The 25,085-nt window shown below is 47.0% G+C and overlaps 2 protein-coding genes across 3 annotated transcripts in view; both read right to left on the reverse strand.

The window, feature by feature from the left end:
• The window catches only part of DGKD (diacylglycerol kinase delta), a 67,644-nt gene extending 54,432 nt beyond the window's left edge, over nucleotides 1–13,212 (reverse strand). Inside the window, exon 1 of one of the 2 annotated variants that reach the window (XM_068421202.1) lies at nucleotides 13,192–13,212. The gene's annotated coding sequence lies outside the window, so the exon portion shown is untranslated. Of the gene's footprint in view, nucleotides 1–4,564; nucleotides 4,672–13,191 lie in introns of those variants that run through there. The other variant, XM_068421196.1, reaches the window with a different exon arrangement.
• SAG (S-antigen visual arrestin) lies at nucleotides 7,036–24,023 on the reverse strand. Its single transcript, XM_068421204.1, has 15 exons — nucleotides 23,940–24,023; nucleotides 21,776–21,900; nucleotides 21,128–21,188; nucleotides 20,997–21,041; nucleotides 20,522–20,715; nucleotides 19,382–19,441; nucleotides 18,154–18,221; nucleotides 17,826–17,961; nucleotides 17,388–17,472; nucleotides 16,035–16,107; nucleotides 14,970–15,107; nucleotides 14,578–14,655; nucleotides 13,663–13,686; nucleotides 13,188–13,256; nucleotides 7,036–8,090 (listed from the first exon to the last, which is right to left on the reverse strand). The coding sequence occupies exons 2-15, from the start codon at nucleotides 21,842–21,844 to the stop codon at nucleotides 8,000–8,002; spliced, it is 1,191 nt and encodes a 396-aa protein (XP_068277305.1). The 5' UTR covers nucleotides 21,845–21,900; nucleotides 23,940–24,023; the 3' UTR covers nucleotides 7,036–7,999.
• Between the last annotated feature and the right edge of the window lie 1,062 nt (nucleotides 24,024–25,085).

Genomic DNA, 25,085 nt, shown 5'->3' on the forward strand with positions numbered 1-25,085 from the left:
CCGAGGAGATGGCCCGTCCACCCACCCTCCTGCTCTCCGAGGTCTGTAACGCGGCGCTCGCGAGGAAAGGTCAAGTGCGACGGAAGAAGCGCGCTGCACTCAGAGCCCATAAAGGGCGCCGTGCTCCCCCGCTTCACACCCTCATCTCCCCGGACCACTTCTGGTATTACTGTGTCTGCATCCTTGCCAGGTGACAGCTGAGATGGTGTCACCACTTCAGCTGAGCCCAGCTGAGCTCTCAGCGCTGCCCAGAAGGAGGGAGCGAGGCTCCTGCTGTTGCCTCTCCTCACACGCATCATCTTTCTCTTATTTTATTTCATCTCTTTCCTAATTCCCATCCGTTCAAAAATACTCTCAATTGACCAACAGCTTCTCTGGCTGCACCAACGCCAGCCCAGGACCAGGAGAGGGGCTAAAAGCAGTGTGCTATGAAGCCTGATGCTGGTACAAGTCCAACAGGTCTCAAAATGGCTGATCCAGCACTCTCTGCAGCCTCTACTTCCCTGCCAGCTCAGACAACACCAGTTACACCAGCAGCCACACCTGATCATATGAGGTTTTTTTCCTTTCCCCAGAACGATAGCAGACTGCTAAACATTTCTCTTGTACCTTCTTCTCTCCCTCAAAAATTCTTTCTAGCTAAAACCAAGTACATTAAAACATAGTACTTCACTTCCCAAACACTTCGCTCTCCGCTCCTCCTTCTCCTGCCCTGCACCTTCACAAGGGACAGATTTTTCAGCTCAGATGATTTGCCTTCAGACGCTGCACGTCAAAGTCACAGCACCCACACATCCAAACAATTCTATGTGCCCCACAGTATTGCCACACCAACGTATTTCAGTCAAACACAGCTGGGGGACCTGTGGGCTCAGAAACAAGTTCGCTGTTTTGGGTCTTGTAAGCAAGCAGCTTTATTTTACAGCGTGTCTTGGGAAAACAGATGACAGGACCAGAGGAAGGAAAATCTATCTTCAAAGTGTTTGTGACTGTGACAAACAAGTAAATTCTGCGGAACTCCATGGCTGCAGCAGACTTTGCACTCGAGCTGTGATAACAGTAAGCTTCCATGGCGATTCAACTGTACTTACAGGCATGGTCTTGAGGTAAGCACAGCAAAAGATGCAGATAGAAGAGATTTATATCCTCAGGGCACAGTAAGAGCCTGCCTGCATCTCTTACTGTCACTCTGACGGACCTGTCCAACGGCTTCTACAGCTTACAGTAGTCTGTGCTCTGTCGTTCAAGAGACAAATTCAGAACTAGGTCTGCCTTTACGGAGGAAGCAAGCTCCTCAAAGTCTCATCACAACTATGATTACTCACGAAGTTGTCTTTGCTCCTTGCCCTCAGGGCAAGGAAAAAGTATACGTGCAGCAGCATGCAGAAAAGATGATGACGAAACAAAAAGACATCAACAAGCAACAGACAAATCAATCCTTGATATCATAATACCTGGGCTTACTTGGAAAATTTGACACTGTTTAGTTGAAGGTCTTCTGCAGCTTAACACACGGGAGGCTTAATAGCTGTAGACAATATCTGTTTATAATCCTTGTTCTTAACATGTTTATGTTCACGTAGTACGAGTGGCTGGTTTAGGCTTTTTCCAGCCATGCTGACGCAGGAAGTGATGTAAAACAGGGCAAATGACTAAGGAGGGACATGGGGACATGTCCTGCTATATTCAGACAAAAGTAAAATCCAATGCACCTTTTACCTCAGCATCTCTAACATCCTGCTGTAAGCAAGAGTTCCCACTCTAGCACTGAGAAAGTCATCGTCCTTGCTCCTACCGCAGACACCACCACGTAGATATTAAAGTCAGACCACGGCATCCTTCCTCCCTTCCCACATGGGACCCCTGCCACAAGTCATATTAAGAAATCACAAGGTTCATCCAATCTCCAGCAAGACAGATTTCTGATACTCAGCACCCTCTGTGCGGGAAAAGATACCAAAAGGCTTATTTTTTTCACAGCAGATTAACAGACTAGACCAGGTCACCTGGTGCCACAGCACAGCTGAGATCGGCTTGATACACTGAACATCAACGCAGTTAGAGGGCTTCACCGTTTCCTGTCGTGGACGAAAACCATCTCACCCAGCCCAGACCCCCAGTGCCTCAACTCAAGAAGCGAGGGACAGCGTCAGCAGCGCTCAGCAGACGGAGGAAGCCGCCCCGCCACGCTAACGGAGCGAGCGCACGGTCCTCACGTACCACCGGGCTTTGTCATGCGGGTTTTCGGAACTGGGACCAGTGTAGCAAAAAACGACGACGAGCAGCAGAGCGATGATACGTCATGTGTTTGAAAGCAGGGCAAACCAGCCAGCAGCAAAACGGTCCCTATGAATAACGCTTCAGACGCTGCATCACGCAGACACGCTTACTCTCCTTCGCTATGCATACAAGATAAGCAACGCTGAGCTAGCAGCACCAGCACTGAGCAAGCCTCCTGCATCCACACAGCAGCAACTGTGCTTGCCCATGCTTCAGACAACAGGAAGGTGATGGCAGAAGAATAACCAACCTGGTATTTCTGAACAGAAACATATCACGCAACAACCCAAGAGTTACACAGGACCTTAATGGCTACAAAGAAAAATCATGCAGCTATTGTAAAAATAGTACAGAAGAGGGCAACTCCCTATGGGTGGTTCCTAGCCTAAGGCTGAAGGAACTCTTTGCATCTTCTCTTACAGTAACAATACAGTTGCAGTTACAGAATACTGTTACTGCCCCTAAAAACGGCATTATTGTTCCAGAACGAGCCACAGAGGGGTAAAATCCGACTGAGCCAAGGGAATCAGGGTGGAAACGATTGTTACCTGACCAGGGAGGCGAAGCAGGACAGAAAAAGCTGGGACCAAAGACTAACCAGCCATAAGATCGCTGTTTGACCAGACAGGAGGCTACACATCGCTGTACGGCTACAGAAAGGAAGACCAGCACAGCACAAGATGGGGACGCAACCATGAAAAGGATGGGAAGATGCTGAGGGAGGCACACACTGACTGTAGGGGATACCAGGGAGGGCTGCACCTTCCAGAGCACAGAGCTCTGAATATGAGACAATGACCTGTGCCACGTCCAACAGGGCCACAGGAGGGGGGTTAGGAAAGTGATAACGGGGGGGGGGGCACAATGTGACAGCAAGACATGGCTGGGCTGTGCTGGGGCCCTCAGGGAAGGCACAGGGAGGCGAGGAAGAAGCTCTGGCAACTTTGACATGGGGAGAAAAGGGGAGATGCAGCTTCAGGGGGTGGGGAGGGACAGGACGTCCTTACAGCTCAAATATCAGATAATGAGGAGCAGCACTGGGGAGCGAGTAAGGAAGGAAAAAGGTAAGACAGGGTCCTGCTGCGCCTGGGCACGCTCATCACCATCAGGATAGAGAGAAGTTCCCTGGCAGGTCTGCGCCTGGGCACTGGGAAGAAGGTGGCCTGAGCTGGGCTACTGGGGAGGGTGAATTGGGGAGGTTCCTACATGGCTTCAGAGAGGCAGTTTGGGGATGGTACCTGCTGGGTGGGTGGGGGCAATTCCAGAAGCCCCTGAGGGCAGTTAGGGGGTCATCGGCAGACCCTGAAGGGCGTTTAGGGGGCAGCTGTTGACAGGCCCCTGAGAAACAGTCTGTTATGGGGATCCCTGAGGAGCATTTATGGGTTCACAAGTCCATGAAAAGCTGTTGGGGGGTGAGCAGGTCTCTGAGGGGCAGTTTAGGGGTCGCTGGCACATCCCTGAGGGGCGGCCTGTGGGGGGGAATCTCGGCAAGTCCCTGAGGGGCGGGCGGGAAAGGGGAGCGTGCAAATGGCCGGGTCCTGAGGGGCGGTTTGGGGGGGATCGCCGGCAGGTCCTGAGGGGCGGTTTGGGGGGCATCACCGGCAGGTCCTGAGGGGCAGTTTGGGGGGGATCGCCGGCAGGTCCTGAGGGGCGGTTTGGGGGGGATCGCCGGCAGCTCCCTGAGGGGCGGTTTGGGGGGCATCGCCGGCAGGTCCTGAGGGGCGGTTTGGGGGGGTCGCCGGCAGGTCCTGAGGGGCGGTTTGGGGGGGTCGCCGGCAGGTCCCTGAGGGGCGGTTTGGGGGGGTCGCCGGCAGGTCCTGAGGGGCGGTTTGGGGGGCATCGCCGGCAGGTCCCTGAGGGGCGGTTTGGGGGGCATCGCCGGCAGGACCTGAGGGGCGGTTTGGGGGGGTCGCCGGCAGGTCCTGAGGGGCGGTTTGGGGGGGTCGCCGGCAGGTCCTGAGGGGCGGTTTGGGGGGCATCGCCGGCAGGTCCTGAGGGGCGGCTTGGGGGGGGGTCGCCGGCAGGTCCTGAGGGGCGGTTTGGGGGGGATCGCCGGCAGGTCCCTGAGGGGTGGGCTGGAGGGGGTCCCTGGCAGGGCCCCGAGGGAGATTTGGCGGGGTGTTTGGCAACTCGCAGAGGGGCGGCCTGGGGTCGCTCCCCGCGGCGCAGGCCGTGCCGGGCGGGAAGGGGAGGCGGCGGCGCTGAGGGAGACGCGGAGGCAGAGCCGGCCGCAGCGCTGCCGAAGCCCAAGGCCCTGCCCGCGGCCCCCGCCCGCCGCACGCACCTTCTGCCGGATTTGCCCGGACGTAGAGACTTTACGGATGAGTTTCTGCGGGGAGCCCGGCTCCTGCTCCGGCTCGCTGTCCGACGATTCCTCCGCCGCGGCGCTGGCGGCGGCGGCGACCGCCCCGGCCTGGGGCTGCGCGGCGCCCGCCGCCGCCATGCTGCACGGTGCGGGGCGGCGCGGCCGGCGCCCCCTCCCGCCGCGCGCCGCGCGCTGCACCCGCCCGCCCGGCCCGTCACGGCGGCGCCCCCTGGCGGTGGCCGCGCCCCACGGCGCAGGTGGGAGGGGACGCGCGAGGCGCGGCGGGGCGGGCGGGCGCCTAACCCGGCCCGGCCCGAGCAACCCCTCCTCACCGCTCCTTGCGAACCCACACGAGCCCGCCCACCCCTGCCGGGTCCAAGCATTCCCGTGGCCGTTTGGGGCCAGAGAAAAGGTTTTCGGCTCAGCCCTCTCTGAGAAGGTGAGCCCAAAAGCTTTGACTCTGGGCCCCCATCCCTCGGGTTGTTTCCAGCACTCCCCTTGTGGCGCTGGATTTAATAAAGTACTGTGGGTAAATGATGTGGATCCTCCTCCCCGTGGGTAAGACCGGCACAAAGAGGTGCTCTGCACCTGCTCCACCTTACACGTCCTTCGCTCCCAGGCTGGCTGCTCCCAGCTCCTCTGCCCAGCCCCTCCGTGTATCCGCACAGAAACACGCGCCTGGCTCAGCCTCCTTTTCCCCACACCATTCCTCAGGGGCTGCGTTAGCATGAGGTAACTCAGCCCTGAAGCACTTGTCTAATGCACCACGAGCTGCATCCACGGGGCAGCACGCAGTGTTTCACCTGGGATTTCATAAAGACGTCCAAGGGGAAAGCGTTTGTCTCCAAGCCAGCCCCGTCAGCAGACGGCCCAAGCACGGAGGCCGCGTTATTTGATAACAGCTCTGCTCCAAAGCAGCAGTTTGAGAGATGCTGTCGCTACCAGAGCGCATCCCTCTCCCCAAGCTGGCAGGCTTTCTGGAAATGGAGTGCCGCCACATCACAGGCACACGGTCAGGAAAGTGGATCCCTCTCCCCCCTGCAGGCTACAGGTCTGACTTGCTGGAAGAACAACATAACATCAGAACCAGAAGAAAGGAAAGATAAGAGGCAAACAGTTCCAGCTAGAGACCTCTCTTCTGCTGACAGAGGTCAGAGGAACAGGAGCTGAAGGAGCCAGCAGAAAGCGCTTGTGCTCTGAGCAAACGTCCAGCACGGGCTAAACAAACAGTCAGTGTCTGAAAGTGCTTTCCTAAGCCCAGGCAAAAGAACAGATTTAATAACCATTTCAACCCCTCCCCATTGCACAGCACAGCGCACTGTGATTTTGTTACACAGCTTACAAAAGTCATCACCGCAAATAAATTTGAGGCCCTGACAGAGGTGCCTCACAAGGCTGACATAAGAAAAAAAGAAAAAAGAAAAAAAAGGAATCAGGTCACTAATTTTGCTAGTCCATACTTAAAGGTCCAGTAGCCAGGAACACTAAAGAAACACTTCTGTGGATGAAGCCACACTTCCAAGCAAGGCTGGAAGATTGTCACACACCATCCCCCCTCCTCCTCTTAGCATCTTTAAAGGATTTCTTGAATACCGGCTCTCTGAGACCAGCATATTCACAGCCAGCAGAGCAAACATACTGCCTCTTGCCATTTCATCTAAGGTGAGACAGCTGTGACTAAGGGAGTCAAACACTCACAGGTGGTATTAGGTGAGAGCACTGATGGAACAGTGAAATCAGCTGTGGTCTTAATTCACTGCTTTCAGCATCTTAATCACGACCAGTTTATGGAAGCAAAACAGGAGAAGGCTTTACTTTCAATCCAACCTATTTGTAAGCATGAGAGGCCACAGATAAAGCTGTTTGGTTAAAGCCTTTAGACAAGCGGTAAAAGTAAGATGTCAAGAAGAAAAAACAGACAAGCCTCTGCTCCAAAAACGAGGCCTGTATATAGAATGGTTCTGCAGAAATGCCAGAGCACAGCCCACGCTTTTCTCCAGAGCAGGTTGTCTTTGGCTTGCTATAGTTATCAACAGTAACCTAAGCCAGAGAGTGGGCAAGCTCAGCTCGCTCAGCCTCTGCAGCCTGAAGCAGGGTGGAAGAGCACCGTGCTCACAGCAGGCTGTCAGCAGGAGTCCCACTGCTGCTGGGGCGAAACGGACATCTCAGAAAGGTTTCCCTCATTTTCTTCTCTGTTAAAACCACTTTGTTAACTAAGATACAAGTGGGAAGCTCTTAATTCCATTTTCCGCTGCGTAGGGTGGGAAATATAAGTTTATATTAATAAATGTAGGCCCTGCCTTCAGACTTTCCAGGAGAATTTAAACCAGGGATATTGAAAAGCAGATTTAGAGCAGAAACAAGAAAAAGAAAACACGATTCATTTTACGTGCAAAATGTAATTAGCTGATGCAACTCACTTCAGCCAAAATCTAAGTGAGATTCAGGAAAGGATTAGACATTTACATGGATAAGGAGAATATCCAGATCAACAAGAGAGAACAAAGTTTGCAGAATACAATCTCATTTCTCAGAGCATAAACCGACCTCTGGCAGATGGATGTTGGAAAAGGCTCCTCAGGGCAGGCTGCCCCATAACTTCCTCCTTAATTTTACTGCACCCTCTTCTGAAGCACTGTTGCATACAGGAAACTAGATTAAATAGAGGATCAGTCAGGACTAGCAGTTCTCTGTTTGGGGTTGTATAGAGGGAGCTTTGTTAAGGAATTCATGGACAGTGCACATGTCTCTCATCTTTAATAACATGGCTGTTAAGCATATTGCTAGAAAGCTAACATTGTATCTCAGCATTAAAGCTGCTGTGGAAGAGGACTTGCAAGACATTTAATGGTACAGAAAGTGGATGTAAGCCACCCTGAGGGACAGTGCAAGCACTGAGAATAGTCACTAGATGAGTTTGGTAAAGCATAAACACAAAAGTAACCCAAAGGAAATAAAATCAGTTTTATACAGTCCACTGAGAAACTTCAGTGAATCACCAAAGGCTGCCAGCCAGCCTTCCAGACTAGGATTTGGTTCACTAGCATTTCAAATTCAGGGACTCTTTGACACCAAATAAGTCTAGGCAAGCTACACCAACCATCACTGAAGCTCTCATCAGTGGTGAAAGCAGCCAACATTTTTATTAGGTAGCCCTGAAAGCAGAAGTCATGGCATGGCAGCCTTCCTGTCCTTCTCTGGTAGCTCGAGTAAGCTTCAGGTTTTGAGTTCACTACATTCTTCTAGAGCTGAAGCTTTTAATAAGCAATAGATTCATGACTTTATGTCCACTGATCTCAGGGACCGCTAGAAGACCATGCATGCACTGAGAACATGCAGTTTATTAGAAACCTAGGTCCTAAATTTCTAACTGATGCCAGACTACACAGCTTCTCTGGCAGCTTGTTCTTTCAGTCACTCCTCAGTTGAGGACTTCTTGTCTTCATCATCGAGCATATCTTTTAGCTGTTGACGAGCAAACTCCTCAAATACCAGCTCTGCGTCACTGCAATGGAAGAAACACAGGTCTTTCAAAAAGATGTTAGCAATTTTTTTATACCAGCAGACTAAAGGCAACGTATAGGAGGAAGAAGAGAAGCCTGGAGCAGACTCTGGTAATGTTTCCTTTGTCTTCAAAGGGATTTGGATCACACTCCCACAGGCACCATCTTCATTGGTGGTATTCTAGCTAGCATGAAAAGCAGTTGATTGAGCAAGTCAGGACACAAACTGAGGAGGTTTTCATCTGTACCGAATCCTGTCCATTCCAGCTAAGTACTTATCAGCTAGCTGAAGAGTCTGCAGCCTGAAAGGGTCTTTGTCTAGAAATAAAATGTGAAACCTTTCATCCATATTCCTTCTGTACTAAAATATGGGCACATGGTCAAACCTATTGAGTTCCGAAACTTAGAACTACAGAGCATCAGCTGACCACAAACACATCCCTCCCTCCAACTGTGAGACAACACGTGTTCTCTTAAAGTAGTTTCACATGGTCAGTCGTTGCTGTTCAACTGATAGCAGTAATTTGTCAAGCCACAGTAACTTACTTTGGATTTAAGCTCATACTCTGCGAACCCTGTGGATTTTTGTACAATTTGCAGGAGTTTTCAAAGAGTCAATGCACAACTCAGCTAGAATGTGAAACACCATTAAAAGAAACTTACCCATCCTTCCCTGCAGTCATCAGCATGCAGTAAAGGAGGAAAAAAGACACACCAAGTAGTTAGAACAGTGGATGCTAAAACCAGCAAAGATTTATAAACTGGCAAGACAAAACAGTGACAAGCCGTGGGATTTGCAGCAATACAAGGAGAATTCCAGAAAGTCTCAAAATGTGCATACATGCACCTGATGAAGCAAAACTTGATCTCCCGAATGGAAAAGCACTCTAGCAACGTTGCCCAAGACATCAGAAGGGCTGAGAGACAGATTTTCCCAATTATTCTTGCTAGCGGTCACAGCTGTGAGAGACATCTGTGCACACGCTTCTGCTCAGAGATGAGAGTGCTTGCGTGACGTGATGTTAGTCTTAATTGGTCTGTCACTGTAATTTAAGTAGTCAGCTGATGAGAATACGATGTTCTTGTTCAATAAACATGAAGGTATTAAAATCAAACGAGGTCAGAACACAGAAAGGCCTAGGCGGTCTCTCCTTAGGTAGATTACGCACTTGAAGCAATACTCCTGATTTCCTCCTTGCCTAAACAAAGTCCTGAGACCTTTGGCACTTGTGTTTCTTTATTGGGATCTTTGCTAACCACACCGTAACAAATCCTGCTTGCTAGCAGGATTCCTTGGAAGCTGTTTCAGCACAGCCTAAAATAAGCAGAACAGCCTGTATTGCAGTGATGAAATGGGGGCAGGGATTTTTTTTTTTTGTTCTCGGTTTAGATTTAGCAAGTAACAGTTGTTCCCTGGCTCACTTCTCACAAAGCACACCTAGGTCATTGTTCTACAGAAGTCGTTGGAGATCTGGGAAGCTTCAGTGACCGGATAACTCGCTACCTGGAGAATTCCCACCCACAACGCACACTGAAATCAAGGGCAACAAGTGGCGACTAGCACTGCTGGAAAAGTCAGCGTTAAAAGTGTGCCAAATGGGACCACTCTAGCCAAAACGCCTCAAAGGATGGATCGTGTAAAGACATTCATGATGGTGGCTATCCAGACTCAGAAGGCATGGTTTCCTCTACTCACAGAAGCCAAGATGAAGTCTGGAAAGTCTCAGGGCACGCACACTTGATTGAAATGGATTTAAAATGAAATATTTAGAACTTTAAAAATTTCCAACACATCAAGCATCATTCTCATTTCATTTTTCCTCCAATTTTTATTCTTTAAATAGTCTGCTCTCTTTCCCTTCTTTGAAGTACGTTCATTACTATGGGAACAGTGACATCAACGATGCGGGTGACACTGAGTGATACCCACCAACGAGGTCTGAAGCCAATCTTACAAAACGGGTTGAGAGGGGGAAATAGGTGTTGTTTCAGTTGGACATTTACTTTATTGTCAGATAAATGCTTATTGGATCAATACACAGGCAGGGTGGCAGTAGAGCAATGCTCACACCTCAGATGTAAGATTACACTCAGAGATGCACCACTTCACTTCCAGGCTGCTGTACTAACCTGTAGCTTGTTAAACAGCTACATTAGCACCCTAGCAGGAGTTAGGCCCACCCCATTATTTAACATTATAACATTGAAAAATTCTCAGGAACCTGAAAATGGGTACTTTCTTTTTTTCTAACTGGCATCCCAGCAACTGTTTTGAGGGTTGAGATGGGAGGGGGCTGTGTTCAAGGATCAACGAGACTCCAGGATGTCGTCATACTCTCTGCAGAGGGTTTTCTGCAAGCTTTTATTATGCAGCCACAGAAATGATTCCATATAATTAAAGTTGTGGCATATGGTAATTTTCATTATAAGCTTGCTTTTAACCTCTCTTAACTTTACGAGGGGAAAAAAAAGGGACTAGGCTGTGTTATTTTTCAAGACATTAAAGTGCTTAAAAAAGTCACTAATTTCTGAAAGTTACCACACCAATACAGAGCTGGTATAGCTTTGATATTAAAGGGACAAAGCATTTATGGGTTTCCTGAAACCAGCCCTTTTGGGCAAGTTTAACAAGGGAGCAACTAAATGACTATTTGTTGAACAACAGCCAAAACAGAGGCCAGTGCCCAAGATATAGGCCCACAAAATGTAAAAATCAGGAGAAGGGCAGGAAAACCCCAGACCAGAGAACTCACACTGAGACCACAGCCTTGAGAAAAACCCAGCAGGAGCTTCTGGGCTAACTGCTGACTGGGAAAGGTCTTGGAAGCATGAAGGGACACAGCACAGTTTGAATCTATCTTTAAAAGAAACAGATCTCTATCCATTTTTGTCAACAGGCGGAAAAGACAGACTGGCAATGCGACAGGAGCTGCTTCGCCTAAAAATAACCACCTGTGAACCACACAGGCCCAAAAACAGTTGCAAAACCGGCACACATGCAAATGCTGGCCTACAAGGAGGCTATAAATAAACATGGGAAAGGAAAGGTAGCAAGCTGTTCCTTTTCTGTCTCCTCCAGGCACAGAAAGGAAAGAGCAAGCCATCTGCCATAGCCATGCACTCTGACAGACCTGCTTTTTACTGAGCAATCAGTGCTTCAGAGCTCGCTCACAGACAAATAAAGAGGGCAAAGCAGTATCTGCTGTGAAATAAAAGCACACAGCAGTTGATCACACTTGCCCCAGTTTGGCCCTAAAAAAATTTAAATTATATTCTTGAGAAGTTTCTCTTTCTGAGGTTCTCTACACTCAGATCTGCCCTGCATGATTAACTATACTGATGCTACACAGGTTTTATTTACTTTTGCCATAAATCACCTTGACTAGAGAAGGGAAAAGGATATTACCCCACTGTAAGGAATAAATCATCATACGTGGCATCTTTTAATCCCACTTTAGCTTTGACTCTATAAGACGGTTGCTTTGACTTCTTTCCTTTCTCCCAGCTGTGCCTTAAGATGAAGCGACAGTCAAGTAGGGAGGTGCAACAGGCAAACTGGTTACTACTGACTCATCAGTAAAAACAAAAGGGAACAGAAAAAGAAGATAAGGAGTGATGGCAAAATTCCCTGTGCAGGCACCCCTGCCTACACCCACTGCAGAGGCTGCAGAATAAGCCAACAAAGAAACATTCCATCTTTTGGGGCTTTTGAGAGTCTAAATGCTGTTCGTTGAAGCTCCGTCTCTGCAATTAAGTCTTGATTCACTTGATTCCAAATTAGATGGTGTTTCACTAATGAAATACATTTTATTTCTCAGAGTTTATGAACTAGGGTGGTAGAATAAAAATTTTAAAAGCATGAACTCACAACTGGGAAGAATGATTAGGCACAGGGCATGGAAAACTACCAGCAAATAAAGCTGGGAAGAATTTTAGTTTACCAGCTTCACATGGGAGGCTGTTTTATTCCCTGTAATGAGCTCAGACACCACATTCCAGCACATTTTCAAGTCAGCTATGCAGGCTTCAGAGGACTCTTCTGTTGTGTTACAGCATTTTTTTTAAGAGAAAGCATTTATTTCTCCAGTTAACCATTTCCCATGGGATAAGCTCCTGAAACTACCTGTATTTTGTTCAATTTGTAGGAAACTTGCAGTCTCCATCTGTACAAACTACACGAACCATAGCTGTCTTCTGACAGCAAGCTCCTAGAAGACTTTGATGTAGCAAACAATACGTGGGCCGTGCCTTTGGTAAGAGGATGTGTTGGGGAAGCGATCTGAGAAATATTGCAGTTCTCAATTTCCCTTGTAAAGCCTTCTGCCCACATCCTTCTGAGCATACTATAAAAAGGAGTATATCAGCCATCCTTTGAAATGAGCCTAGAAGGGAGAACTGACTTCCCTTTTCCCTCACATTACAAATGCTTCTGCCAGAATTATCTGCCTGCAGCATAAGTAATAAAAAGTGCGTTGCGGCATTGTTAACACCAAAAAACATCACGTAAAAAAATTCACACCATTCTAAAAATGTAAAATTCTTTACAGCTGCCTAAGCCTTTGGATGATCCTTGGTTGAAGTTTCCAAGCTTTTCTCCATATCCTTTTGCCGCCCCAGCAGCACAGCTGCCCTGCTCCCATGGACACTAGATGGCCCTCACCAGCCACCGCTCCTGGGGCCACCAGGGCCAGTCCCAGCCCCTCGCCAAGTTCCTGGGCAGGGGGATTGCTGCAGGAAGGGCTGAGGGGAATGCTCCAGTGCGTACAAGCTAGCAGAAGAGACAGCAGACCCTTGCCAAAGCGGCTCTCCCACAGCGAGTCACCCACCTGAGATCACGACCAAGCGTGCAGCAATGTCAGACGAACACAAAGGGAACATGACCCATTTCCACCTTCTCCCATCTTAGTGTCTCTTCTCCCCGTTATTTTGTGCCTTGAGACATATATGTACACACATGCATATACACACACACAGAGCAGCCCTCATACTGGAGTCCTGTCGACTCTAAAGGCTTCCTGTAGAACAAATCATTACAAGCCTAGCAATGGTAAGATTTCACGTCAGTCTGTTAACGAAGAAAGGCAAAAACCAGGCGTAACTGACCTGTTGTGCTCTTTTCCTCAGGTTTGGGGTGCATGAGACGAAACGGCAGCTCTGTGCCCACTTCACTTTGGGGAGAAGAGAGAATGCGTCAGACCCACAGCTCCATTCATGCCTGCTTCCCACCTCAGACCAGCCCAAGCCCTGCACTCCAGCTTCAGCCATTCTTTCCTCTTTTTCTAATCACAATTTGCCCCTCAAAAAGAGTTAAGCTCTGGTTTCTCCACAAATACCCCAGGCATATCCACTCTAACTAACTGGGTTTATTATGTGCTGAATGTACTTGCATGTACATAAAATCAGAGATATTTTTGTAATTGCTTCATTTTCACAGCTGAATGCACAAACTCCTTATTTCTGTCAGATTAGGGGATAGTTTTCTTTTTAGGGAGGTGGGAAAGGGAATAGGAAAGACGGTGAAAAGACGAATTAACGACTACGGCTGCATGGTCTGAAAAGCAAGATGACATTTACCTGGAAGTGAGGTCTCCCAGCATGCTACAGAAGAAAACAAGAAGAAAAACACAAGGATATTTAGTGCCTTTCCATTCTGGTGCTCTACCAAGTGCTGTTTTATTGGGGGACTATTGAAATCACCTTCCTCATATACTCTTCTCTACTTGCCACAAAGCATAACATCCAAATAAACTTGTTTTTAAAAAAGATAATTTTCATTTTTCGTGTCCTTCCCATGGAGAAAGAGTCTAAGTTTTTGAACTCCTGACCAAGTGCTGGGCATGGCTCCTTTTCTAGAGCCAAAGGACAAGCGCAACCAGAGGACCGCAGAAGGCAGCAGTTATTTTATCATGCTCTAGGCAAATCATTGACTCACTCTTGCACTAGCAAGAAGGATAGATGAATGAAATACAAATGTAAACAGTGACCAGCACCAGAGTTGTCCTTGTCCTCTTTTGCACCTTGTGCTGGGAACTAGCTCATGTTGATAACATCAGCTTCTCCCAGAAAGCTGGCTCAGTACAGAACCTGAGCTACAGTATTTATGACTCTCAGGCAGACGTCTCTACCTTCTGCTCTGGGAGAGCAAGAACGCCAACATAAAGGCTCACAAAAAGTTGCACTTCAGTTCTCACAAAACAAGTTATGGCTTTGAAACAAACAATTGCAATGCAAACCAGAGGTTCATACTTTAGCAGTACAGCCATATGGTATCTAAGGAAGGTAATCCAACCCCTCTGGCTCAGGACAAGGTCTTTGGACAGGCCAAGACTGATTTCCAGGCAGTTTATGCTTTCGAGGAAGCCCGATATCCTACAACACGTGCCCCTTCTTTTAGGGTGGACTGTCCTGCCCTCTCCCCACTCGTCAATGAAGTACACACACTCCCCTCTCAACTTTATGCAGATGTAGCAAGAAGTCTGTTATTCTTACCCTGGAACAGTGAGCTTCACTTTGACCTTGTAGGAAACCAGAATCCCCATCACTGTCTTGTCTATTCCATCCTTAATACTACCAGAGAAAACAGACAGCAGTGTTAGGCAGCGCAGCAACAGAGCGGCAAACTATGGCTGGAGCAAGAACCAGGTGAACATCCTATTCTCCTGAAAGTGGCAGAGCAGACAAGCCTCAGGGACAGCTGATACCTCTCCAGATCCGTGATCACTCTTTACCCTGAATGAATATGACAGGCCAAGTCATGCAGCTTAGATCTACCCAGCTGGACACACATTTACAGGTACAAACTCCTGATAGGAGCGTCTTCTCCATCCTCCCCCCTTCTTTATAACCCTCCACTAGCTAAGACCATTTTAAACCCTACTCACAGGGTACTAGAAGCCAAGTTGGTATCCTCATCCTTTAGCTTTCCATCCAGGGCTATTTCCCGCATCTCCCGGTTATTTGCTAGCAAGGGCAGAAGTGTCAGTGTCTTGGTGAGGCTGCTGTTTGGCGGCACCTTCTCCCTGAAAATAAGTAGCAGGTGAGAGAAGGAAAGTGATACACTCTCTGATGTGCGTTACACACCCAAGCAACAGAATTTCAAAACAGATTACAAAGCCATCCAAAAGGAGTGGAGATTATCTGTCCAAATTTAGTTGTCTACAATGCAGATGTCTACATCTAAACTAGTCAGAAAAATTCCCTTTACCATCAGCAGAGAGGAAGAAGCACTTGCAGAAAATGATTAATTTCATATTAAGGCAGACTTCTAAAGTAGGTCAAACTATGCTGCAGACTTCTAAATGTGGACAAAAGAAATCCTAGTTTAGAAGACCAGTACTCAATGGGAAACACGTCCCTAAGCTACAGAGCAAAAAACCCAGAAAAATATACAATGCCTGGGTGTGTCCAACCCTCCTCACAACGCAAAGTTCAGTGCTGCACTGCCAATGCAGTTCAAAGAAGAAGAGCAAGTGGTTCTTCACACTGCCAGTAGGCTTGAGGTTCTCATGGGCTCTCCAAGGCCAGAAGAAACCAAATGAAATGGTGTGAAAAAGACTGACCTCAAGCTAGAGCATCCATGACTTCCATTCAAACAGCAGCACCTTTCAGAAAAATGTTGCATCTCTATTTAAAGATTTCAAGCAACGGGGGGCCTTCCACAGCCCCTGCTAAGTTCTTCTAGTAGGTAATTACTCTTCAAACAAAACCTCTCTTTTGCAACCTCCCCCTGTTCTCTGAAAAAAGGTGCAGGGTACCTGCTGGCCATGAGAAAAGGAGACCAGCTCCATCCAGAGAGTACAGGTGGTGTGGGGAACACACACATGAGAGAGAGCACTGTAACAGCAGCAACTGCAAGACTATAGCTAGGAGTACCTCCCATTACTGAGCAGGAGGGTAATTAAAAGGGTGTGAAGGAGCAAGAAGGGATAAGTAGAGCATTCACTCACTGTGCTTCCTCAGAAGCTACCACTTTTGTATAGAAGTCACTGGAGTACAAAACCACATTGGCAACCTGCTCCACTGAGAGAGAAAGGGGAAAGCGGACAATCAGTTGTGCATATGCATCAGGAACAACACAGCTGCCCCCCGCCCCGAGTCTCAGCAATGGAAGATACGATGAGGACAGCAGGAAAACCCAACCATTTAGAGCCTGAAGGAACCACCAGGTCAGACAGCCTGACCTGGATAGAGACCAACAGCACACAAATGGCCAAAGACTATTGTCCCCGAAATGCATCCAGCCCTGATTTGGAGATGACAAAAAGTCAATAACCCACGGTTGCCCCTGAGAGCCTGCTCCTTCCATTATAAAGATCTCCCTCTTCTCTAAGCGTGTCCGCTCTTATCTCTGCTCACTGATACCTCCTGTGTATCTAGAGCCAATGCATCTGCAGTCAGGAGACACTATCATCAAGCTGACTGGATACCAAACTGCAGTCAAGAGCCTGTGATAAAAAATGCCTTATATTCTCCAATCAAACACCAAAAAAACCATAGGGTAATTCTGATTGAAACACTGATGAGGAGAGAATCTGGGGATCAACAAGGTCTTTTTAAGCCTGACAGGCGTCAGTCTAAAAATATTGGGGAATCACCAGACAGTGCATCCAAGACCAGCACTGAATTGGCTTTCTTTAATACAGAGTTTTGGAAAAACCTCAGCAACTTCGTTCCCTCCTTGCCTTCCCTTCTCTTTCTCATCCTTTGTCTCAGACTGTCTTCCACAGGTCCGAGTGCAGTGGGGCTTGTGGGATGAAAACACGCAGTGCCACAAATAAAACACAGGCACAGTACTGAAACGCCTCTGAAACTCAGTCCCTGCCCTCAGTTCCTCAGGAGGAATTACACCATCACTGGCAGAGCGGCCGTTTCTCACACTGCCAGATGTTTCTGGAACCTCAGGCACAACTGTGTGCAACCTGGGCACATTCACAGTCAGCAGGAGCACCACGGTGACAGGGGAGCCCTTCCCACCGGCCTCCCAAAAGAGGTGGATTTTTCCCCACAGCACCTGCCTTGCCCCCTGGAGGTGCCAGACCCTTTCTGTTTACTAGAGGGGACATACTGGTGTCTGAAATTGAGCCACACAAGTAACCATGAGAGTCAGGAAAAAGGCTGCAGTGTTTCACTCAATGAACAGCAAAGAAACAGCAACAGGCAGCGTGGAGGGACAAATTCCTGACTTGTCCCACGCTGCCTGCTTAAGCTGTTGCAAGCACTAAATTCTGGCTCTCTTTCAGCCCTCCCACCATCCAGTTCTTCTAGCCCTCAAAGAATCCCAAGCAACACTAAAAACATACCCTGGACTTTGATCTTCTTCACTGTTTTCTCTGTGCTGTTGTTGATGGTGACAGTGACTGGAATGGGCTCGCCATGGTAGTACATCTAGAAGGAATTGGATGCTCAGATATCCAGGCAGGAGGCTTCTCCCAAGTCCTAAACCCCTCTAGTCCCCCCAGATTAAATCTCACAGAGGTCACATAAGGCAAGATGACCCTGCCCAGCGATTCATGACCCTTCCTTCAATGACTTATTTAGCCTCAAATGTGTCTTGTAACAGAGTCTCAGCCTCCCCTAACAGTAGCTACTGACAGAAATCAGAGCCCTTGAGTGCTGGGCCAAGTCACTCTCAGCTGAGTCATCTGAGTAACACACGAAGCAGCTGCTTTGGGCAGTAAAATGCATATTGGCATCATGCCAATACTAGGATGTCCACAGCCTCGGGGCTAACTCCTCACCTCTTTACTGAGGGAAGCTTTCAAGTGTAACGGCTTGCTGGACATGAAGAACTGCCAGGTGGTCTCCGCACAAGGCTGGGGTCCTGGAGTTTCTGGAGCATATTGCATCTTACGGATCAGCAGACGTGCGGTGTCCCTGGGAAGCAGCAGAGGACAACATGGTGGTACTTTGGGCTTGGCAGAGGCAGGAGTTCTGCATTCACATGTGCTTACACCCAAGAAGTCCACTGACAAGTGGGTCAAAGCTGAACATCAACCAAGGTGCATCACTGAACCACCCACCCCTTAAGAAGGGCAAAACTGGAGACAGACACACAGGCTCTGTTACCTCCTATGAATTCTCTCTTCCAGATTATCTGTTGAGAAAGCTTTCACCTCAAAGTCCACCCCACAGGTCTGCCAGAGAGAGAGAAGACAGCTGTGAAATCAGTCTCAAAACCCAAGGACATCTGCAGATGTTTAAATACCTTTCTGTACACCAGAAACTAGCAGATTCCCACCAGCTGCAAATTCTTCTGGCCTCCTACCATTGCTATAGAGATCCCTGCCAACTGGTGTGGCAGCATCCACCTGTTCCGTGCTGCTTCTGATCAATGAGGCTTAATTTCCAGCCTTTGACAGAGGACATCCTTACTCCTAAAAGGCTTTCTGGGAGAGCAGTGCTGTAGAGGTCACAGCACGCTACAGGTTGTAAGACTGATAAGCCTGCAAGGCTTTCCAGTCCGCCTTGGGTTTCTGAACTGAATTTCTGACCGGCTTTGTAATGCCAATACCTGACTTAGGGTCAACCTTCTTACTTCCCAATGTCTAAGGGCTGATCAGGCTGAGCTGACCTTTGTTTTAATGGGTTTATACTGCCGTGGGACATCTGTGTGAGTGCCAGATAACTCTCCACAGAGCAATATGGGAATTTTTGCTAGAAGATCATTCCTTGGCAAAAAACTCAGCTTATCCTTGGGGCACTGGATTCTACAACCTGCGTCCTACCTTGCCCAGCTGTTAGTCTAGCTCAGCTCTTCAGAGAAGTGTCCAGTGAAGTATAAAAGGAATATTTTAAATCATGTCAGAAACCTTGCAGAACGTCTCATTATCTGGTGACTTTTACTCCAGGGTTTTTGTTTTGTTTACACACATGTGCAAGCCAGCCCTTCTCTGAATTTGTTTTTATTCAGAAGCAGGTCTTAACACATGCTATTTATAGCAATCTGTGAGATTTTCGGCACTCCTTCGCCTTTTCTCTCATGTAACCTGACAGCTACAATCGTTTTAGGTACAGCCAATCCACAAATCACGTGGTACCCTCAAGGAAACTACAAGCAGATTTAGTTGTCTTGCTGCTATTTGACTAGATTCCCTTTCTTATTCTGAGGACTTAAAATTCCAAGTCCGTGACACACACTTGTAGCTCTCAGGTCGGGTTCCTGACATTTGTGGCACAGCACAGTAAACTCCTGTTTCACCTTATCCTACTCTCAAGCCAGCCAAATAAATTCACATGATTTGTTCCATATGACTTTCCTCAACCCTGATAAGCACAAGTGTCCCATTGGTCTCACCTTATCAACATCACGAGGTGCAGGCTGCAGACAGACTGAACAAGGCAGGTAATCTGGAAACTGTGGGAGGAAGAAGAGAAAAATACCTCAAAGTAATATCACAAAGATTTCCAGCTCTTCGATACTCTCATTAACATATTGCTCACAAAAGGTACAAAGCAATCCTGAGGACAAGAGGTCACTTGCTGCACTGTAGTAACCCTTTGAAGTTCTGGCTAAGATAGGGGCCTTAATATACTGGGCCTTATACTTGCCTTGTATGAACAAGTCCCTCTCTTCCAAAAATACTTTAATAGCCAAGGAATAGAAAAAAAAAAAAAAAAAGAAAAAAAAAAGAGAGAAAAAGTAAAACAAGTCCAGGCATGTGAAGCACCTGGTCTAAAAATCAAACAGCCCCAGAGGCACAGTTTAGAGTAGAAGCTGGAATATCTGGTTTCCCACCTAAGATAATCAGGACGGCTCACAGCAGGGCTACTCACTGTTCATATGGGCTTGAAGCTTGAGCAAAGCATTTCTGTGCCAGAAACACAACTAAGGCTGCAAAGACCAAGCCACCAGCCAGTGCCCATTCGGTCCTGGCCTGGGTAGGGCCAGCAACTCCACACATCAACTGGGAAGGCTGCAGAGTAGCTCCTGGCGACTGAGTGCTAACACCCCATTAGAGACTCCAGCAGCTTGAAGATCACTAGGTTGTATTTGAGCGGTTAATAACACTACGACAGGTGCCAACCCCTTCAGCAGAATCATTCAAAGACTTCTTTGTTGCATCTGCTTGTTTCATCCTAAATTTTTTAAAGACAAAGGATTTGGCACTTCCTCTGTGAGCACTGGGGCATGGTACAAAGTATTGCAGCCCCTCAGGAATGGGGAAGACAAGGGCTGCTGCCAGCATAAAGCCTTTGCATGTTTCCTTGCCTTTTCAAGGAAGGCACCTTTCACACGCAGTCAGGATCTTCTTGCACTTCACCACTTTGGATGGTAAGAAAAAAAAATATTGGTACGTTGCCTGTCACTCAAAATTGCAACTTTGCATAACATGAATTCACTATTAACCCCTGCCTTCAGTCCATCACTGGGTCTCAGCAGCCTGGCAGTAAGAGACAAGGAGAAGAGGGTCAGAGGCTCTTACGAGATACTTACTGTAAAGAAAAAGGGATAAGCATTTTTCCCCAGCTTCTTTAGCAGAGATTCCTGCAAGCGGGTGGTAGACTCTGGCTTGTCAACAGGCGGGTACACCTGGACCCTCGTGAAGAACAGGTCCCGTCGGAAGGTGAGGCCCATCACATCAATGTCTTCCCGGCCATACCGGAAAGCACAGGTCAGCGACACGTACACTGGAAAGAAGCACGTGATGGGTAAAGCACGCAGCAGGCTAAGTGCAGCCAGGGGGGGACAGAAAATCCTGCACTATGGAGCCAGGGTGTACAACACTGCTGTATAACCCAGTAATACATACGATATGTAGGAACATACATTAGGTTGAGTAAGAAACCCATTCACTGGGGAAGAGAGTTACATCTGTACCCTTAAAACGATAAAAAAGGTTCTATCCCAGCATCTCACTTCCAAAGAGGACTAACAATCTCTGAAACACACGTTGCATAAAACTGCAAACCTTGTTTCCCCTTGATCATTGCAGGATCCACCAATACAACACCATCTGAAAGAAAGGAAAGAATAAAGATCAACAGAGGATAACCAGGGTTGAGAGAGGAAGAAGGGCAGCACATATCCTTGTGGACTCACCTACAGGTTCCACAATTCCTACATTGTCAATGAAGTCCCGCTTTCCCAGGTAGATGGTCAGCTGCAGGGAGATGATAACCATGGTTGAACTACACAGTGTTGATGGTTGTGTGGTTTTGTGTTGGGGTGGGGTGGGGGGGACACAGCGGAGAGCTATAAATCTTGTAGAGATCAGAACAATTCCATTTTAAACGGATTTTTTTTTTTTTCCAGGAAACATGCAATCCCCGCCAGATTCAACAGAATTATTCACATGCTTCAGGACATCAGAACTGGAAGACCTGATGGAGACCACCTCCCAAAAGTACAACCTAAATACTTGTGTGTGGGACAAAGAGCTGTAGATTTAAAGATTTTTGATGCCATCATGTTGGAAAGACAACTAATCAGCTTTGTTTAAAACATTTACCAGCAGGTGTACAACCCAGGAGGAGCAAGAGGCGAGTTGCCTTCCTCTTGTATTAAAATATATGAGAAGCTTATGCTATAAGCTCTGTTTACATCACCTCCTCAAACTTAGTACTAAAAACAGTTCATGGTCCTTCTTCAGAGAAAAATGAAGGGGACAGAAAAGAGCTTTGTAATAAGTCTCCAGTCTGACTACAGGTAAAACTCATACCTATATAAATCCATCACTATGGTACTTACAGCTTTATCACGGGTGCTTTTTCTGAAGACAATTTGTTTTGGTTCAGCATTAGCATTCTTCCCACTCATGGTCAAAGATGGGTATGTGACTGTGGGTGAATGAAGCTTTTCTGCCCCGAAAGGTCCTGGGAAAGATATCAGAAAAAAACAGGTGGATGAGATAAAAGCGGAATTATACTTTGTGGGTAAAGCACTCTGCACCCACGTATAGTTTACCAAAGACTATTTCAATAGATACTCAGGTGCAGCACAGAAGGTGGGTTTCTTTTCATTTTAGCAGTTCCTCATAAAAAAAAAGCACCATAAAAACACCTATTTAAAAACAGATCTTCAGAAACATTACAAAAGACCAAGAACTCTTTTTAAAATTAGTAGACTAATAGAAAAATCTGGAGGGGAAGGGATAGCTTGGCCTTTGCAGAGAGGTTTGTAGAGAGTAATTTTGTGAAGAAGTCTGGAAGAGTACAGATAAAGGTAATCTGATCAACACAAGGTACTTTGATTTTCAAAAGGTACCTCAAGATTTGTCATCAGAGGCTCTAAATTGTCATGAGATAAGAAGGAAGGTTATCTCATTAATAATGGGATAAAATATAGGAAATAAAGAATATCAACACATATGGGGCTGGGCTACTTTCAGGGTTTAGATTGTTTTGAGGGGGGGTGTTTGCTTTTCTTCTGGTTTGTTTTTTTTACCATTGCAAGTATACAACAGCACAGTGCCACCTGTCCTGGGACACTTGCTGTGGGGCGTACCCTTGAATGAACGGAAAGAAGCCTAGATAAGGAGTGAACAGCCTGCCCACAGACACAAAGCTATTCTGGATTCCCCAAAATAAACCTGTCTACATTATGTTGGAGGACTGCTTCATGAGGCAGGCAGATAGCTGATGAAATACTGTATATCCTATGATGGTAAGTGAAAAGTATTGCACTCAAAGAAAATACAGCTCTAGTCTGACATGCACAGTTACACTTGGTATCACTTAGGAAGAATGTCTTGACATAAGCGAAGAAGTTATTAGGAAATAAATCAAGAACACAAACAGAGAACGCCATTTATACCATTTTAGAACCCCTTACATATCCACACCTTGGATATGGCATGCTCAGTCTAAGAGCTAGAAAGGTGGTAGGTATCGGTAAGGGGTCAGACCAAACCCAAAACGAGAACTCATCTGTCCCACTGTATTTTCCTAAATCAGAACCAAATGCAACCCATTACTCAGGGTACCACTGAAGTCAAAACACAATGGACCTTAAGACTCTTAACAGTCCAGCTACCTGCCCAGAAAGGCAACAAGTGTAACCAGGGGTACAGAACAGCTTGTACCCAAGGAAAAAAAAAATAGATGGCATAAGATTCTTCGGGGGGAAGGAGAGGGGAGAGGAAAGAAAGGGAAAAAAGAGACCAAAAGGACACAAGAGAGATCCAGAGACAGATGCCAGAAAACCTGAGTGGCACAAAGCAGAGAGAGATTAGTTTTTCACTTCGTTGTACTTCATAAAATAGCAGCATCCAATTGAGGGATCAGACAGCAAATTCAGAATAAAGTGAAGCATTTCCCCCACACAACCCCAGATTCAGGAGTACAGTGTGTTGCTGCAGAAGGCTCTGGAAATCACCCATATGAATTGATTTACAGGATTAGACGTGTTACAGAGAAAAGGCTTTTGGCAGATGTTGGACAGGATGATCCAGGCACAACCTTAACCCTGTAAGATTCTGAAGCTGAGGAGCAGCATCAGGAAAGGACTATGCTACACGTGCCCTATTCTTACACTTCTCCCTCTTGGACCCATGTGAATGAGCATACTGGGTTAGACAGACTGTTGCTCTGACAGTGTATGACTCTCTTTGCATTTTGCTTCCATTCTATTTTGCTGCCTGCTTTCCCATTTTAAAACTGCTTCAAGAGTAGAAAGAGTTTCTAGGGCCTATTTGCACACAAAAGACTGTAGAAAAAGGAAATACTTCCCTCCTTAGAAAGCTAGAAAAAAATGTAAGGTAGAGATTAGAGACAGACCTTACACATGCTGAAGCATTTCTATTTTTATGAACTATAGGTAGGTTTTCCAAGCCCAGAATAGTATTTGTTGCTGAACAGACACCCTACTTATGCTGTAGACCCAAAGAAACAAACAAGCAAATAACATTAAATACCTTGCTGTGTTCCAAACGCCACAGGAGCTGCCACAGGACAAAGACGTGAGCTCCTAAACCACTGAAGAACGATGAATCTTCCACGCAGCCGTGTCCTATGCTTCTTCGCATCTACCAGAGGGAATCACTAACCTCTTGGCAAACAAGGAAGACAATTTGTAGGGGATTTGAAAGCACGTCTCTAGTTGCGTCCATCCAGGATTTCAAGAATTAATCCCCCTCCAAGAGCAAATATTGTACCTGGGCTAAGATTCAACTGGAAAGTGGTTAAGTCAGCAACATAAAGCATTACCTAAGGAAGCTCAGATTGTCAATGAAAAGGACTACAATGTCATACTCACATGCTTTGTAAGGACTACAGACTTACATACCACAGTCTGGTTACTGAAAGCAGCTTTATTCTAAAGCTCTTTCTCTGTCTTCTCCTTCCTAGGGTTGCAAGCCATCCAGCCTGATAAGAAGCTGAACAGACAAGAGCCATTTATGAAGAAGGGAGTTTATAAAACACCAAACCAAGTCTCTATAAATAGATGCCATTATGAAGGACTACCAAACATTGAGAACAATGTCTTATTCTCATAAGCACTAAGCAGTTTATCTATTATTGCTCCACCAACATCCCATTGGCATGTTGATGCATAACAATATGTTGCTAGCTAGTTCACCTCCCCCTCCCTAATTTACTTATAGAGTGAGGCACAACATCCAAGATGTAAGACACACGAACAGAGATTTCAACCAATTTAGCTTTTCTGTTCATGAACGTCCCAAGAATAGCTTCTTTCCTCACCATGAATTTGGTCTTGCACGACAATACGTGTAATTTTTGGCTCGCAAGCTGCATAAACAGCTGTAGCTTTCCTCCGGCCTGCATCTGTTAGTTTGATTAGAAAGATCACATGATATCCTCTCCACTTGCCAGCCTGAACAGCACCCTCCATCCCAGGCAGTCTCGCAGTCACAAATAAAGCTTGCTTTTTGCAAACAATCACCAACATTTGCCTGAATGTAGTGGCCTGGGTACACAAATTATTCGAAAAAATGAACACAGAACTTGCGTTCCTCAGCTCTTTCAGCTTTTTCCAAATTCCAGCAACATTTTATTAACGGGAGGTGGATTATTTGGAGAGCTTAATCACTACTCTG

This window comes from Nyctibius grandis, chromosome 32, assembly GCF_013368605.1.
Source record: "Nyctibius grandis isolate bNycGra1 chromosome 32, bNycGra1.pri, whole genome shotgun sequence".
NCBI classification, from domain to species: Eukaryota; Metazoa; Chordata; class Aves; order Nyctibiiformes; family Nyctibiidae; genus Nyctibius; species Nyctibius grandis.